This window comes from Pseudophryne corroboree, chromosome 6, assembly GCF_028390025.1.
Source record: "Pseudophryne corroboree isolate aPseCor3 chromosome 6, aPseCor3.hap2, whole genome shotgun sequence".
Lineage (NCBI taxonomy): Eukaryota > Metazoa > Chordata > Amphibia > Anura > Myobatrachidae > Pseudophryne > Pseudophryne corroboree.
In genome coordinates this window covers 462,571,446-462,589,285 of record NC_086449.1, presented here as the reverse complement: position 1 = coordinate 462,589,285, position 17,840 = coordinate 462,571,446, and the positions used below count along the sequence as shown (strand labels likewise).

The 17,840-nt window shown below is 46.1% G+C and overlaps 1 protein-coding gene across 2 annotated transcripts in view; it reads right to left on the bottom strand.

Moving 5' to 3' along the window:
* POT1 (protection of telomeres 1) overlaps window positions 1–17,840 on the bottom strand; it is a 318,561-nt gene that overhangs the window by 260,693 nt on the left and 40,028 nt on the right. For both annotated transcript variants that reach the window (XM_063927165.1, XM_063927166.1), the window contains exons 3-4: window positions 17,400–17,530; window positions 10,538–10,828 (exon numbers count right to left, since the gene is read on the bottom strand). In XM_063927165.1, the coding sequence (XP_063783235.1) occupies window positions 10,538–10,828; window positions 17,400–17,530 (422 nt within the window). The remainder of the gene's footprint in view (window positions 1–10,537; window positions 10,829–17,399; window positions 17,531–17,840) is intronic.

Sequence of the window (17,840 nt, the reverse complement as noted above, 5' to 3'; positions counted from 1 at the left end):
CTTGGCAGACAGGCTGTTTTGGCAGTATTCAAATCAGCCACTATCTTATTTAAGTCCTCTCTGAACAGGATATTTCCCTTAAAAGGGAGTACCTCCAGGGTTTTTCTAGAATCCAGATCCACAGACCAGGATCTCAGCCACAATATCCGGCGAGCCAGAACTGATGTAGTAGAAGCCTTGGCTGCCAGAACACCAGCATCAGAAGCCGCCTCTTTAATATAGGGAGAAGCTGTGACAATATATGACAAGCATTTCCAACTCTTGGGCCCACGCTTCAATAGCTTCTGCAGCCCATGTCGCTGCAATAGTGGGCCTGCACGCAGCACCCGTGAGGGTGTAAATCGCTTTCAGACAACCCTCCACACGTTTATCCATAGGCTCTTTTAGAGATGTGACGGTAGTGACAGTGTTATGATTCCCGTACTCCAGACCAGATGAGATCTTATGGCAGAGGTCTGAGTACTGGAAAGATATGCTGGTTACGGGAGCAGGAAAGCCTAGTAACCCCTGGCGCCCTAACTCCGTTGTCTCGCCCGTGTTATCAGAAATCCCCTGCGAGACTATGGTTGCTTGAGCCCATGGCAGCCGCGTTCGAAGGGCGGATTATGTCTGCCCAACCCCGATGCCCCCTCAGGTCTTAATGGGAGACAAAGGGAAATCCGAGACAGGGTGATAACAAGGGGCCCTCTGACTAAGCAACCAGACCAGGGGTTACAAGCTATCTAACTTAACCAAAAGTATGTGCGGACAAACCGCCAGGGAAAAGGACAACCAAAGATCCACTGATCCGTTACTCCTATCCAGCACCGCTGGATACCAGAGTGGACTAGTGGGAGCGGAATCCTCCGCAAAAGCTCCGGAACACAATAAAACTAAATAATAAATAGTAAGCGGTCAAGCCGCAACACACGGCTACGCCGCGACTCACGAACACCACTGGATGTTAAAGGTGCTCGGTAGGACTCCAGGAAAGATGACAAATTCCGAGTACTGGATCACTGAGGACAGGAACAACCGGATGGAGCAGGACTGGAAACTCTCTGTAACAGACACAGCAACAGGAAGCTAACACCGGCGTCTGTGAGAAGTCCTGAGAGTGCTTTTATTTAGAACCCCTCCAATCCGGATCCAGACAGGGTAATGTTAATTATGCCGTGCAGCTGCATGCTGCACGGCCAGGATGCAATTTGACCTGATTCACTAGACCTAGCAACGGGGAACGCGGTCCGACAGTGGCGTCCCCGTTGCTATGGTCAGAGCGGCTCCGTGCGCCCGGCGTCTAGCGTTGCTAGGGAGCCGGCGGCTGTCTGCCTGCGGCGTCCCTAGTTGCTAGGCGCCGGGCCGCACTGACGGGCGGACCCTCGGCGCCTAACAGTACCCCCCCCTTGAGGAGGGGTCAAGGAACCCCTAAGGCCAGGCTTCTGAGGAAATTCTCGAAAAAACGCCCTTTTGAGCCTCGGGGCATGGAGATCCTCATCCAGGACCCAAGACCTTTCCTCTGGACCATAACCTCTCCAATGCACCAAAAAATAAAGCCGACCCCGGGACAACTTGGAATCGAGAACCTTCTCCACTAAGAACTCCTGCTGACCCTGTACGTCTATTGGTGATTTCCCCTGAGAGATCTTGCGAGGAAATTTACTGGACGAAACATAAGGTTTTAACAAGGAGCAATGGAAGGTATTTCCGATCCGTAAAGTTTTTGGTAACCGTAACCGGAAAGCCACTGGATTGACTTTTTTGATAATTTGAAATGGTCCAATAAATTTAGGACCCAATCTGGCTGAGGTTTGTCGAAGTTTAATGTTGCGAGTCGACAACCATACCCTATCTCCAACTTTGAAAGTGCACGGCCGGCGGAGCCTGTCAGAAAATTTTTTCTCCCGAAATGCCGCTTTTCTGAGAGCCAGGTGCACTTTTCTCCAAATGAGTTTGAGATGAGAGGTCAAGGTCAGTGAGGAGACAGAGGAATGTTGAAAAAAGGAATTAGCTCTAGGGTGAAAACCAAAAACTGTAAAAAATGGAGATACATTGGTGGAGGAATGACAGGCATTGTTGTAAGCAAACTCTGCTAACGGAAGAAACTCAGACCAGTCATTTTGGAGTTTGGCCGAGTACAAACGCAAATATTGTTTTAATGATTGATTGACTCGCTCAGTCTGCCCGTTGGATTGGGGATGGTAGCCAGACGTTAAAGATAATTTCATCTTCAATGAGGCACAAAAAGACTTCCAAAATTGTGCAATGAATTGTGGACCCCGATCAGAAACAATATCAGTGGGTAACCCATGGAGTCTGAAAACATGGCGGAGGAACAAGACTGCCAATCCCTGGGCAGATGGCAATCGGGGAAGAGCAATAAAATGGGCCATTTTGCTAAAACGGTCCACTACCACCCATATGACTCGGCATCCGGCTGACAGAGGGAGGTCCACCACAAAATCCATGGAAATATGAGACCATGGCCTAAGAGGAACATTCAAGGGCATAAGTTGACCGATAGGCAAGGAACGGGGAACCTTATGCTGTGCACAGACCTGACAAGAAAAAACAAACTCCTTAATGTCTTTGGAAAGACCAGGCCACCATACCGAGCGGGAAACTAATTCAAAAGTCTTAGCGATCCCCGGATGCCCGGCAACTTTGCTATCGTGAAACTCTGTCAAAACCGTTGCTCTCAAAAACTCGGGGACATAAAGACGACCAGCAGGAGTATTACCAGGAGCTTGATGTTGAAGCTGCTTCAACTGGGTAAATAAATCTTGTGTGAGGCCTGCCCGAATGACTGAAGACGGAAGTATGGGAGTAACAGGACTGTTGTCTTGAACTGGAAGAAAACTGCGTGATAGGGCATCTGCCTTGGTATTCTTGGAACCTGGCCTGAAGGTGATAATGAACTTGAAACGAGTAAAAAATAAAGCCCAACGAGCTTGCCGGGCATTAAGCCGTTTGGCTGATTCAATGTATTGAAGATTTTTGTGATCAGTCAAAACTGAAATGGTATGAGTGGCTCCTTCAAGCCAATGCCTCCACTCCTCAAAAGCCCATTTAATAGCCAGTAATTCCCGGTTACCAACATCGTAGTTGGATTCAGCAGATGAGAATTTCCTGGACATGAAGGCACAAGGATGTAATTCTAGGGAATCCGGATCCTTCAGAGACAGGATAGCCCCTACTCCAACCTCCGAGGCATCGACCTCAACAATGAAAGGCAATTCTGGGTTGGGATGTCTGAGGACAGGGGCTGAGACAAAGGCTTGTTTCAAGGCCTGAAAAGATAACTCCGCATCACGTGACCAGTTGGTAGGATCTGCTCCCTTCTTAGTAAGTGCCACAATGGGAGCAACTAGGTCAGAGAAAGAGTGAATAAATCTTCTATAGTAATTTGCAAACCCTAAAAAGCGCTGAATTGCTTTTAAATTGGTGGGTTGCGCCCAACTAAGGATGGCTTGGAGCTTCTTTGGTTCCATACAGAATCCCCGAGGGGAAATAATGTACCCTAAAAAGGATACCTCCGTGACATGAAATTCACACTTCTCCAGCTTGGCATATAGGTGATTTTCACGTAATTTTTTTAGAACCTGACGCACCTGGGTAACATGTTGTTCTATAGAGTCAGAATATATCAAAATATCGTCTAAGTAGACTACAACGAATTTTCCAAGAAATTCACGGAGCACATCGTTAATGAGATCCTGGAAAACTGCCGGAGCGTTGGACAGGCCGAAAGGCATAACCAGATACTCATAGTGGCCTGACTGAGTACTGAATGCCGTTTTCCACTCATCCCCTGACTTGATTCTGATGAGGTTATATGCTCCTCTCAGGTCAATCTTAGAAAAAATCACCGCCGAACGTAGCTGATCAAAGAGGACAGAAATCAGCGGCAAAGGGTAAGTATTCTTTACAGAGATTTTATTCAAGGCTCTAAAGTCTATGCAAGGTCTGAGTGATCCATCCTTCTTCTCCACGAAGAAGAAGCCTGCACTTAAAGGGGATTTAGATGGCCTGATAAATCCTTTCCCTAGGCTTTCTTTAACATACTCATTCATGGCCACAGTTTCAGGTCCGGACAATGCATATAACCTTCCCTTAGGCAAAGTGGCACCAGGAATTAACTCAATAGAACAATCATAAGGCCTATGGGGAGGCAGAATATCCGCATTGCCCTTGGAAAATACATCAACAAAATCCTGGTATACCACAGGAATGGGTGCGGGAATGACAGCAGCAATTCTGATGGGAAGCGTAATACATTCCTTATTACAGATGGTACCCCATTGTAAGATCTCCCCCAACTGCCAATCAATGATGGGATTATGAAAGGCCAGCCAAGGGTGACCCAGAACCACAGGAACTGCTGGGCAATGGGTAAGGAAAAACTCAATCTTTTCAGAATGCAGAGCTCCTACCGAAAGTAGAACAGAAGGTGTACAGAGAGAAATAACCCCATTGGACAAGGGACTCCCATCTAAACCATGCATGGTGATACACCTACCCAAGGCTAACTGAGGAATACCTAAGGCCTTGGCCCATGTTAAATCCATAAAGTTCCCTGCAGCTCCACTGTCCACAAAAGCCGAGACCGAAGAACAGAGGCTGCCAAAGGAAACTTTAGCTGGAACCAACAGTGAATTATTTGAGGAGATAAGCTGTAGACCAAAGTGAACCCCCTCACAACTCACTTGGTCGAGGCGTTTCCCGACTTGTTCGGACAACTACGGGCAAAATGTCCCTTACCCCTACAGTATAAACAAAGACCAGAATTTTGCCATCTGGTTCTTTCTTCTGGAGACAGTTTGGAGAGGCCTATCTGCATGGGCTCCTCTATGTCCACAGGAATGGAAAAAACACAAGGAGTAGACCCGACAGATGCTCCTTTTTCAGCCCTCCGCTCTCTGAGACGACGATCAATCTTAATAGAGAGCTCCATGAGTTTATCGAGAGTCTCAGGAGCGGGATACTGAAGGAGACTGTCTTTTATAGACTCGGATAAGCCGAGGCGAAACTGACTGCGCAAGGCTGGGTCATTCCATCCACAGTCGTTCGACCAACGGCGAAACTCTGTACAATAAATCTCTGCGGGATTCCTACCCTGTCTGAGAGCACGCAACTGACTCTCGGCGGATGCCTCTCTATCAGGGTCGTCATACAAAAGCCCTAAGGACCCCAGAAAGGCGTCTACAGACAATAAAGCTGGATCGTCTGTCTTTAAACCAAAAGCCCAGGTCTGAGGATCCCCCTGTAGCAGAGAAATAATAATTCCCACCCGCTGAGATTCCGTACCTGAGGATACTGGTCTTAAACGAAAATACAGTTTACAAGACTCTTTAAAATTAAAAAACTGCTTTCTATCCCCAGAAAAACGGTCAGGCAGATGCATTTTTGGTTCAGGAATGACCCTCGGGAAAGTCCGTAACAGATCTTCCTGTGACCTCACCCGAAGGGACAGATCCTGAACCATCTGAGTAAGCTCTTGGATCTGGCTAACTAAAAGCTGACAAAATCTCCCAACTGAATAAGGGAAAAAATTAACTCCTGTTAATTTTAAATTTTAGTTTGGCCGGTGTTAATGTTATGATTCCCGTACTCCAGACCAGATGAGATCTTATGGCAGAGGTCTGAGTACTGGAAAGATATGCTGGTTACGGGAGCAGGAAAGCCTAGTAACCCCTGGCGCCCTAACTCCGTTGTCTCGCCCGTGTTATCAGAAATCCCCTGCGAGACTATGGTTGCTTGAGCCCATGGCAGCCGCGTTCGAAGGGCGGATTATGTCTGCCCAACCCCGATGCCCCCTCAGGTCTTAATGGGAGACAAAGGGAAATCCGAGACAGGGTGATAACAAGGGGCCCTCTGACTAAGCAACCAGACCAGGGGTTACAAGCTATCTAACTTAACCAAAAGTATGTGCGGACAAACCGCCAGGGAAAAGGACAACCAAAGATCCACTGATCCGTTACTCCTATCCAGCACCGCTGGATACCAGAGTGGACTAGTGGGAGCGGAGTCCTCCGCAAAAGCTCCGGAACACAATAAAACTAAATAATAAATAGTAAGCGGTCAAGCCGCAACACACGGCTACGCCGCGACTCACGAACACCACTGGATGTTAAAGGCGCTCGGTAGGACTCCAGGAAAGATGACAAATTCCGAGTACTGGATCACTGAGGACAGGAACAACCGGATGGAGCAGGACTGGAAACTCTCTGTAACAGACACAGCAACAGGAAGCTAACACCGGCGTCTGTGAGAAGTCCTGAGAGTGCTTTTATTTAGAACCCCTCCAATCCGGATCCAGACAGGGTAATGTTAATTATGCCGTGCAGCTGCATGCTGCACGGCCAGGATGCAATTTGACCTGATTCATTAGACCTAGCAACGGGGAACGCGGTCCGACAGTGGCGTCCCCGTTGCTATGGTCAGAGCGGCTCCATGCGCCCGGCGTCTAGCGTTGCTAGGGAGCCGGCGGCTGTCTGCCTGCGGCGTCCCTAGTTGCTAGGCGCCGGGCCGCACTGACGGGCGGACCCTCGGCGCCTAACAGACAGGTAGAGCTGAGGAGACCACCATCCTTGCCACATGTGAGTCCACTGGTGAATGTGTCTCCCAATTTTTAGACAGCTCCGGCGCGAGGGGATAGTGAGCAAGCAGCTTCTTGTGAGGCATGTACTTCTTACCTGGATTTTCCCAGGATTCCTGACGTATATCAACCAGGTGATCAGAATGAGGTAAAACTTGTTTAACCACCTTCTGACGCTTGAATCTATCTGGTTTCCTAGGAGGGACGGATGGCTTGGGATCATCCGTAATCTGTAAAATTAACATTATGGCATCCAACAGATCAGTAACATCCACTCGTGAACCACTATCCCCATCAGTATTATCAGTGTCAGAATCTGTGGGGTCAGTGTAATCGCCATCTTCATCAGACGAGGTGTCAGTGACAGCAGTGGATTGTGAGGAAGTAATGGCCCGCTTAGAGGACTCCTTGGTCTTAGGCGGGCGAGGGTTAGACTTTTTAGTAGTCAGGGACTGGTTCAATTTCCGCAACTGAGTGGACAAGTGATCTGCCCACGGCCGATAAACCGCGGGGACCATATACGGTTGGACCGGCATAGGAGGTCCTATAGGGGGCGTTAGTTTAGTAACCAGTGTATTCAGTAGCGTGGAGACGGTAGCCCACGGCGGGTCATTCTGGACCCCCGTTGCTACAGTCCCCACTGGGGGGCAAGGAACCCCCAGAACCAGAGCCCTCAGCTGCTATATTTTCCTCAAAGGTATCTGTGGCCTCAGCACCACTACCAGTGTGTTCAGCCACAGAACCGTCACCCTCATAAGCAGACATGTTATAAGTTGCAGTATAAGGTAACACAGTACAATTTGTCAGCAGCACAATACCTGACCCAAACCCCTGTACAGTGTAGTCAGCACAAACAGGGATTCAGGAGAGATATGGTGACTAAAATCACAGAGAAAAATACAAATTAAGTATATCTTGTGAATATCCTATATTACAAACCTGACGCACCTAGCCCCCTCAGGTTATCGAATATAGGAATAGCTAGCTGAGTGAGACACACGAAATGGAGGTCACACAGCAAGCCACTGCACACACATATAGTCAGAGTTTGTACAATGCAGAGGTTATGACAAGCAATAGTACTGCACTGGACTAGCTTTTATATAGCTATGTAATCAACAGATATAACACTACACAGTAAAGACTGGATGTATATCACAGGGTAAATGTACCAAAAACCCCTGACCAAATGCACTTTTTCTTAACTATCACTGTCTAAACGACATGTAGAATACTTAAGTGTCATGTAAAGGCACAGCGCTGACTTTCAGGCGGCTTTACAAAGGAGGATTTGCCCAAGCAGTCCCAGGAACAGTGTAGCTGGGGAAAAGGCACCCAAACACTGACTGGGAGTGAGGGAGAGACAGAGATATGCAGCTTCAAGGCGGGAACATTTACTGTAAATGGCGCGCTGGGGGAGGGGCTCCAGGTCTAAGCCTTATCCCCTCTGCTGGCAAAACCACCTGGTACTGCGGGCTACTTGTAAAAAGGTTTAGAGAGAAAACTTGACCTGCACCCATGCCCTGGTGATCTAGTGGGATCGCCTGTATGCCACAGTGTCCACCGCCAGCGCGCGCGGTCCGACTCCCACTGACCGCGCCGGATCGTGATACAGCACGGGTCCCGCGAACGGGACCCACTTACCACCTCCCGAAGCGAGGCCACGCGATCCCGGAGAGCCCCAGCCGTGTGTGTCTAACTGGAAGAAAACCGGAGCCTCCTGCTGTAGGTACCCGGCAACCAGGGCGCAGGAGTGTACAGCACCGCTGGGGGAGAGATGGAGCTGCAGCAGGTGATGTCTACTGACATCTAACACAATCTGTGCCTCTGCTGTAGCCCTTGTAGTCTTCTTTTTTCCTCAGAGAAATCTTTTTCTAGAGCTGCTGTGAGCAGCCCTTCCTGTTACATGCTTGCACTGCAAGCACCAACTACAAACTGAGCTCCTGTGCACGGAGGCGGGGTGATATAGGAGGCGGCGCTATGCATCTTGGGAAGAAGGTCAAAACTTTTGAGCCTGTTAGTGCTTCGGATCAAGATCCTACTCTGCACCCCCAATGTCTATCCTTGTGGAGCCCAGTGCACCCCGCAGCAGAAAATATGTTGAACTCTCTTCCACATGCACCAAGCATATAATAAAAACCTGAATCACTGTACAAGTTAAAGGTAGTATTTTCTTAGCAGTGTGTACAGCAATTAAGTACATCAAGAAATAAAATATTACATTCAAAATGCATTCATTATTTTGAATCTCAAAAAATGTATTTGCTTCAATTATTTTCTCAAATAATCATGTTACATTAAAACACGTGTTTTTAATGCAAATACAGTCATAGCTTCCATTGTAGAGCCACTTCACTGTCACATATGGGATACCTGTACAAGTTTTATGCTCCCCTATCCAGTTACATCCATGATAAGCGCCGGCTTTTCAGAGCTGCAGCGGTGAAAACACACAGGTTTCACTGAACCTGTGTGTTTTCGCATGAAAATTTAATTTTTTTTTATGGGACAGCTAATTGGATACGCCGTAAAACAATATCAGTGAAAAACCCAGTTTCTGCTCCCAATGTTTCTTTGCACATAATTGGATGGCCCCCAAAGTTGTTGTTTTTTTATTATTAAAGATATATGTAATATGAAAAGTGCCTAACTGGGATTATACTTTAGGTAGAAAAATGGAATGGCCCTGTTACATAATGCAATATTTATAGTTTCAGGGTCATTGCATGTTGATTCATATTAGACTTATTTGCATATGTCTTGTAGAGTCTCATTATTTCTAGCTAGATTTTTAAAAAGCCTTTTACAGAGAGGTGAAGGCTACTGTACATCATAAACCTGTTCAAAATCCACAAAAACAATAAATGATACAAAATTAAATAAAATGGTAATAACAAATACATGAAAACTAAATGCAAAATGATGAAAATGTTGTTCAAAGGCTGTCACCCAGTTGATGACTATTGTAAGTTACTGTATCCAAGGTTAATTCTAGAACTAAATTTTGAGTTGCATGATATCTGAGGCATCATGGTTTCCAAAATGGTAAAATACATAGGGGTATATTCAATTAGGGTCGAAAACTGCCGTCTGTTGAAAAGGTCGAATAGTGATTCGACCTATTCAGTCCCATCAGTTTTTATTCGACAAGTCGTGGAATTCGACTTGTAGTATAGTACGTGAATCTGCGGTATAGCTGCCGATTAACGTACTTTTGAGTGAAATGGGACCAAATTCGACAGGATTTGGCCCCGTTTCCGACCATCTCAGTCCGACATAAAAAAAATGTCGGACTGAGATGTGGGACCCAGAGGAGGAGAGGGGGGAGAGCCGCGGGGAGACGGAGGACAGCCGCAGGGCATACAGGGGAGATCAGCGCTACAGCACAGCGCTGCAGCAGGATGTCTCACAACCGCGCCGCTCACGGCAGCGTCCACCCGGCTCCAGCAAGTGAAGTCACACCTGCTGGAGCCGGGTGGACACTGCCGTGAGGTCTGGCGGCTGTGAGACAACCTCCTGCAGCGCTACTGTAGCGTTGCTCTCCTCCGTCTGCCCGCGGCTGTCCCCGATGTTCTCCCCCCCCCCCCCCCCCCTTCCCTCTCCTCCTCTGGGTCCCTCATCTCAATTCGACTTTTTAAAATTCGAACTGAGATGAGATTGAATAAGGGTTGTCGGATCCATTCCGACAAATGCATGTCGGAATGGATCAGACCCTAATTGAATATACCCCATAGGCGGATAAAGAGATTGAAGGCTGAAAAGTTGTTCACTGCATCATTTCATATCTAACACATGCAAATTTAAAAAAAGCATTTGTGACAGTCCTCTTATCAATTAAATCTACCCATGCCAGAGAGTTCCACGTGTTACAGGTAAACATACACTGACATTTTTTATCTTCATTAAGAAACATAACAAAAAAGTTTAAAAAAAATAATTAAAGCATTGCTATAAGCTTACCTTAAGCAAATAGGATGCGTTATCAACCTCTGCTTTCCCAACAAGCTGGCAGATTAAGTTAAAATACTGCCCCTGCTGAATATCTGACAGCTTCAGTCTAGTCTCAGAGAAGTTCTGTTGCCCCATTTGCCAATCTCGCAAGGATTCTACGGTTTTCTGATCTTCTGCAGTAAAGCTGTAAGATATACTAGAAGTTCTTGGTAACAATGGAGCATCAATTGCGCCATCAAACACTAAGGCTGAGAATCCACTACTGCTAATGCCTTGAAAATCACTATTGAACTTTTGAACCTAGAAGCAAAATGGAAAAAAATGATTTTTGCAATATCAGACTTTGGTAAGATTATAAACACAATAAGTGAAATTACTTATATTATGGATTTGTATTCTTTTCTTTAATACTGAAGGGCGTAAAAATTGATCAAATGAAAGGACCGGCTGTAGTACACTGTATATTGCTGTAAACAGGTCATTTATTTCACATGGAACTCAACTTTGTAAAAGAGAAAATTTCAGAAACATAGCCCAGGTATTATTCTAGAACAGGCATGTCAAAACTCAAAATCCCAACTAATCCCAACTGGTCCGAATAATCAAGGTCTAAGCATTGTGTGGGCCACAAGAAAAATAAAAAAAAAATCTTATATGCACAATTGAAAGGTTCATTAGAAAAACCTACAATAAAGTATAACCAAAGAGATGTCAAGTATCAGGAAGAAAACAACTTTAATAGTGTGAGCTGGGCGCTGTTTTCCCCCCTCATATATCACTGTGCGGTCCCCTCTCCTCTATAATATATATCTTTGTGAGCTAGTAAAATATGTTACTTCCAGCCCCACTCTGTCTCTCCAGTCCAGCCACATTCCACCTGGTATCCCCTATTGCTCCTTGTGTCCCCTCCAGCCACAAACCCTCTGTGCCTCCTGTGTCTGTTCAGCCTCTAACCTGTGCCAACTCTCCACAATTTATCTTCTTCGCTGAAAGACGTTCTTTTATGCATATTTCAGAAGAATCCTCTTGCAATTAGAGCAGCTGGGTACATAGGGCAGTCGGGCACACACACATACAGGGCGAGACAGCTTTAGTGACAATGGCGCTGAGCAGGCGGGATGCGGTGGAGGCAGAGCTGTGCAAAGGCATCTGGGCAAATGCAGCAGTTCCCCCATGGACATTTCCCATCTCTATCTTTTCATACATGAGCAGAATGGTGAAGGCTGCCCAATTGGAGCTAAGCTCCAATCACAGCAGATGGAGCAATAGTAACTCATCCAGCGGTGGTGGGCCATGTTCCATTGTTTTAAAAAAGCAAACTTGGACCGCAAAAGTGTGTGTGTGTGTGTGTGTGTGTGTGTGTATATACACACACACCACTGACTCATCACAAAATCTCCTGAACTATACGGACTAGAAACTTGATATATGGACAGTAGCTTGCTTTTGTGAGGTAGCAGGAGCCCTAAGGAAAGCGAGAAGCTAAGCAAGGAGATTTAGGACCCTTTAGAATAGGTGTTGGCCTATCCCTGTAAACCTTACATATTTCACATTCAGCGGGCGACAGCATCAATCCGGGGAAGGCCCACCCAGAGGTGCGGCCTGACAAAGATTGGCAGCAGCGGGCAGAGCATGTCCTGTTGTAAGTCTAATTGCTGATCTTCTATTACAAACTAACCAGTTAACTTAGGTATATCCCGTTGTCCAGAAAATAAGACTAAAGATTCCTGTACAATAAATATCGGTTTATTGTTTTGGTGTGTTCTCGGGCGGTTTCATGGAGGTGCACTTTGATGCTACCAGTACTTAACAACATCCTACCAGAAGTGAGCCTATTTTAAAAGCAGTATTAAATTTGCTTAAATATCAGCGCTTTTCATCTCTTTGTGATTATACTTGAAATTCCATAGCGAAGCATAGTTATTCAGCTAGTATATCATAAATGCTCAAACGTATTCAGACAAATGTCATGTTCCAAGCTACTGGGCAGCTACACATAGGGTCTGACGCACAGTTAAACACAAGACCATTTTTCGGATTTATACTGCGTTTATTGGCACCGCTGATGTCATGTGTGTACAGTCAAATGCCGAGTCATATGTAACGGATGTCTTCTCTTTTAGGCCTTTACACGTAAGCATAGGTTAGTAATGAATGTCCAAGCAATACCAAGCACTGTAGGGGTGGGTGAAGTTACTACCAGTGGGGGTTGTGGGGTGCAATAGGGTTGTGCGGTGACCACTAGCAAAATCCCCTTGGAGGTGGGTTGCATGCTGACTGAGTAGTTGTATTGAAAGAATAGCCTAGCATCCAGAAACAAGAAGGGCTCCAAAGCCTGAGTCTCCTACTCTATTAATGATGATTTGATGTACCACTGATAGGCAAAGGATAGAGGAAGTAGAATGAGCCACTGTTTAACGGCTGTAGCTCGTTCTGCTGGATTTGCTCAATTTGAGAAAATCAGTCTCTTGCTGCCATCTTCGAGCATAGGGCCCAACTCAGTATGAATTGTAGTTTTGCGAAAATTTGCAAAACTACAACACCTTCCACTAGCATGCGGCGGGCCGCCCTGCATGCCGGGCTCATTCCCCCTGCTAAAATGCAAGCGCTTCACTAAACAGCATCTTTATGGAAGCCCTCTGCCTTCGCCCAGTCGCCATGTTTTGGGTCGCAGTGGCTGCATGTGACATTACGCAGTCGCCTTGGCCCGCCCCACAATGAATGCAATAACAGTTTAAGTACTCGCGCATTCGCCGAATAGCGATATCCAAACTTCAGCGTACCAAACTGAATCGGTTCCATAATACATTAGTATGTACCCTTCCTACAGCCATATCCTCAACAGTAACAAGTAACCGATTACTAGTTGGCAGAATTGGTCCATCAACATATTATTTGGAGGAAATCAATTATACCTCTCTCAACATTGTTAGGACTAATTCTGTATAAAGAAGAGTACGGCAAAATAATATATTATGCCATTATAATTACCTCAAGCTGCTGCAGTCACCCACAAATAGACTGTAATAATTACCAGTTAACATATAGTATGAAGTCATTAGTGAAATCTAATTAATGCGTCCTGCAGCTTTACATCACGTATTCTACTATTTCATAATCTAAACTACTGTTTGATCATAATGGAGCATTCTTGGTTGCTGAAGTTTCTTCCAAACAAGCTGCACCGATCTGTGCTCTTTGAAAGTCACAGAGGTATCCTCTTACAGCCATAATCCTGACCATGGGGGTAATTCCAAGTTGATCGCAGCAGGATTTTTTTTAGCAATTGGGCAAAACCATGTGCACAGCAGGGGGAGGGGGGGGGGGGCAGATATAACATTTGCAGAGACAGTTAGATTTGGGTGGATTATTTTGTTTCTGTGCAGGGTAAATACTGGCTGCTTTATTTTTACACTGCAAATTAGATTGCAGATTGAACATACCACACCCAAATCTAACTCTCTCTGCACATGTTAAATCTGCCTCCCCTGCAGTGCACATGGTTTGCCCAACTGCTAACAAAATTCCTGTCGTGATCAACTTGGAATTACCCCCAATGTTGGACGCTATTTGCTTAATGACCTCTAACACAACTGTCTTTATTAAACATGGACATTCCAGGTCTCTTCAGCTAAGGAGAATAAAAGACTATGGGGTATATGCAATTGCGGTCGAATTCCCGAAAATGTTGAAAAACGGGACATTTTCGCCCCAAAAAAAAATTCGACAATGCAATTCAGTACTTTTCGTCAAAAAAACGGACTTTCAAAATTCGACTTTTTGAAATTTGACATTTGTCAAATTCGACATTTCTGCAATGGTACAAATGCGGCAATTCGACAAAAGTATATTCAATTGAAGATTGTAAATGCGACAACAGTGCTTTTAGACAGTAAATTCGTCATTTTCAATCCGCCACACTTTGCTGGCGGAATCTAATAAAAAATTTTAAAAACATGTATTTTTTTGTGTTTTTTTTATTGGTAATAGCATATCTATTTATATTAGAAGGGATTAGGTACTTGGAGGGGTCATTCCGAGTTGTTCGTTCGTTATTTTTTTTATCGCAACGGAGCGATTAGTCGCTAATGCGCATGCGCAATGTCCGCAGTGCGACTGCGCCAAGTAAATTTGCTATGCAGTTAGGAATTTTACTCACGGCATTACAAGGTTTTTTCTTCGTTCTGGTGATCGTAATGTGATTGACAGGAAGTGGGTGTTTCTGGGCGGAAACTGGCCGTTTTATGGGAGTGTGTAAAAAAACGCTACCGTTTCTGGGAAAAACGCAAGAGTGGCTGGAGAAACGGAGGAGTGTCTGGGCGAACGCTGGGTGTGTTTGTGACGTCAAACCAGGAACGACAAGCACTGAACTGATCGCACTGGAAGAGTAAGTCTCGAGCTACTCAGACACTGCACAGAGAAGTCTTTTCGCAATATTGCGAATCTTTCCTTCGCAATTTTGATAAGCTAAGATTCACTCCCAGTAGGCGGCAGCTTAGCGTGTGCAAAGCTGCTAAAAGCAGCTTGCGAGCGAACAACTCGGAATGAGGGCCTTGGTTTGTCTATTTGGGAGGCACAAGTATTATTTATATATTTTTAATAATATATTTATTTATTTTTAAATGGAATGGTAAAAATCAGAAAAAAAAAATGCGTGGGGTCCCCCCTCCTAAGCATAACCAGCCTCGGGCTCTTCGAGCCGGTCCTGGTTCTAAAAATCCGGGGGGAAAAACTGACATGGGATCCCCCGTATTTTTAAAACCAGCACCGGGCTCTGCGCCTGGTGCTGGTGCAAAAAATACCGCTGGTGCAAAAAATACGGGGGACAAAAAGCGTAGGGGCACACCGTATTTTTTACACCAGCATCGGGCTCCACTAGCTGGGTAGATAATGCCACAGCCGGGAGTCACTTTTATACAGCGCCCTGCGGCCGTGGCATTAAATACGCAACTAGTCACCACTGGCCGAGGTACCCTGGAGGAGTGGGGACCCCATCAATCAAGGGGTCCCCCCCTCCAGCCACCCAAGGGCCAGGGGTGAAGCCCGAGGCTGTCCCCCCCATCCAAGGGCTGCGGATGGGGGGCTGATAGCCTTTTGAAAATTGAAAGAATATTGTTTTTTCCAGTAGTACTACTACAAGTCCCAGCAAGCCTCCCCCGCAAGCTGGTACTTGGAGAACCACAAGTACCAGCATGCGGGAGAAAAACGGGCCCGCTGGTACCTGTAGTTCTACTGGAAAAAAAATAACCAAATAAAAACAGGACACGCACACCGTGAGAGCAAAACTTTATTTCACACATGTCGACACACACATACTTACCTATGTGTCACAGAAAGGTCTCTTCAGCCAATCAAGAAGCGCCACTTCGTGGCACTCTCCTGATTGGCTGTATGCGCGTCTGCTGGCAGACAGCGCATCGCACAGCTCCCTCCATTAGTTTCAATGGTGGGAACTTTGCGGTCAGCGGTGGGGTTACCCGCGGTCAGCCGCTGACCGCGGGTGACCTCACCGCTGACCGCAAAGTTCCCACCATTGAATATAATGGTAAGGCTTTGTGATGCGCTGTCTGACAGCTCAGACGCGCATAGCCAATCAGCAGAGTGCCACGACGTTGCGCTCGCTGATTGGCTGAAGGGACCCTCTCTGACAGGAGTCACGTGGAGTCCCGGCATTCGTGGAAAGGGGTCCCATGTGTAAACATGGGACCCCTTTCAGTCCGTTTGGTCCGGGTTACCGTTTTGTTGTTTTGCCAAGTACGAGGATTATTTAAAAAGATCCGGACACTGGATCAGGTGAGCATAATTTTATTCACAGGTACCCCGGATTCTTCAGTGACGAGGGGGGCGTGGCAGTCGGCGGGTCAACATAGGTAAGTATGTGTGTGTCGGCATGTATGAAATAAACTTTTACTTTCACGGTGTGTGTGTCTCCTGTTTTTATTTGGGTATTTTTTTTCCAGTAGAACTACAGGTACCAGCGGGCCCATTTTTCTCCCGCATGCTGGTACTTGTGGTTCTCCAAGTACCAGCTTGCGGGGGAGGCTTGCTGGGACTTGTAGTACTACTGGAAAAAACAATATTCTATCATTTCACTCAAGGCTATCAGCCCCCCATCCGCAGCCCTTGGATGGGGGGGGGGACAGCCTCGGGCTTCACCCCTGGCCCTTGGGTGGCTAGGGGGGGGACCCCTTGATTGAAGGGGTCCCCACTCCCCCAGGGTACCCCGGCCAGGGGTGACTAGTTGGATATTTAATGCCACGGCCGCAGGGCGCTGTATAAAAGTGACCCCCGGCCGTGGCATTATCTGTCCAGCTAGTGGAGCCCGATGCTGGTGTAAAAAAATACGGGGGACCCCTACGCTTTTTGTCCCCCGTATTTTTTGCACCAGCACCAGGCGCAGAGCCCGGTGCTGGTTTTAAAAATACGGGGGATCCCCTGTCAGTTTTTTCCTCGGATTTTTAGAACCAGGACCGGCTCGAAGAGCCCGAGGCTGGTTATGCTTAGGAGGGGGGACCCCACACAATTTTTTTTTTCGGGGTTTTTCCCGTTTTTCCCTGGTTTTTTTGCATTTTTACAAGTCTAATCAAAATCCGTCAAATCGGCCGTTTTTCGACAGCGGGACTGTCGAATCCGTTTTTTATTGAATATGTTGAATTCCGGCACCCACTTGCCGGAATTCGACGGTCGAATTGTGTCGAATTAAAAAACGGGCGAAAAATTGCCGCGATTCGCCGGCAATTGCATATACCCCAATACCTTTGGTAATCGGCAGAGTTACTAGCTACAGTACATGTTCGTTCCATTACATTGCAATATACAGTGAATAGTAAGGATTAGATTACCATGTTTTAACATAGTCTAAAAATCATACCTTTAATCTGTGAAACCGCACAATATCACCAATTTTATAGATTTTTGGGAGTGCATCTGGATTTCCATTGAAAAATGTACATTTCAGTTTGACATTTGATTGATCAACGATGGTGACAATAGAGCAAAAATCTGTAACAAATAAAAATTTGTATTACAATTTTCATATACAGTATGCCCTCTCTAGTTTAATTTGGACCCATTCCACACATCTTATTAGATACGTTAGTAATTTCTCACAAACTAACCTACTGTACAATTCTATAATGGATTGTTGTTTAGGTAGTTTTTCCCTCATTCTCTAATGCCATGACCCATGGAATAATATGCACTTTGGGTTTTTGTTATTTTTAAATGAACACTGAAGCTGAAGGACACTGGCAAACAACTGTCTTTGTTAAATAGAAACCTACAGTTAGATATACTTACTGGTCAATGTACT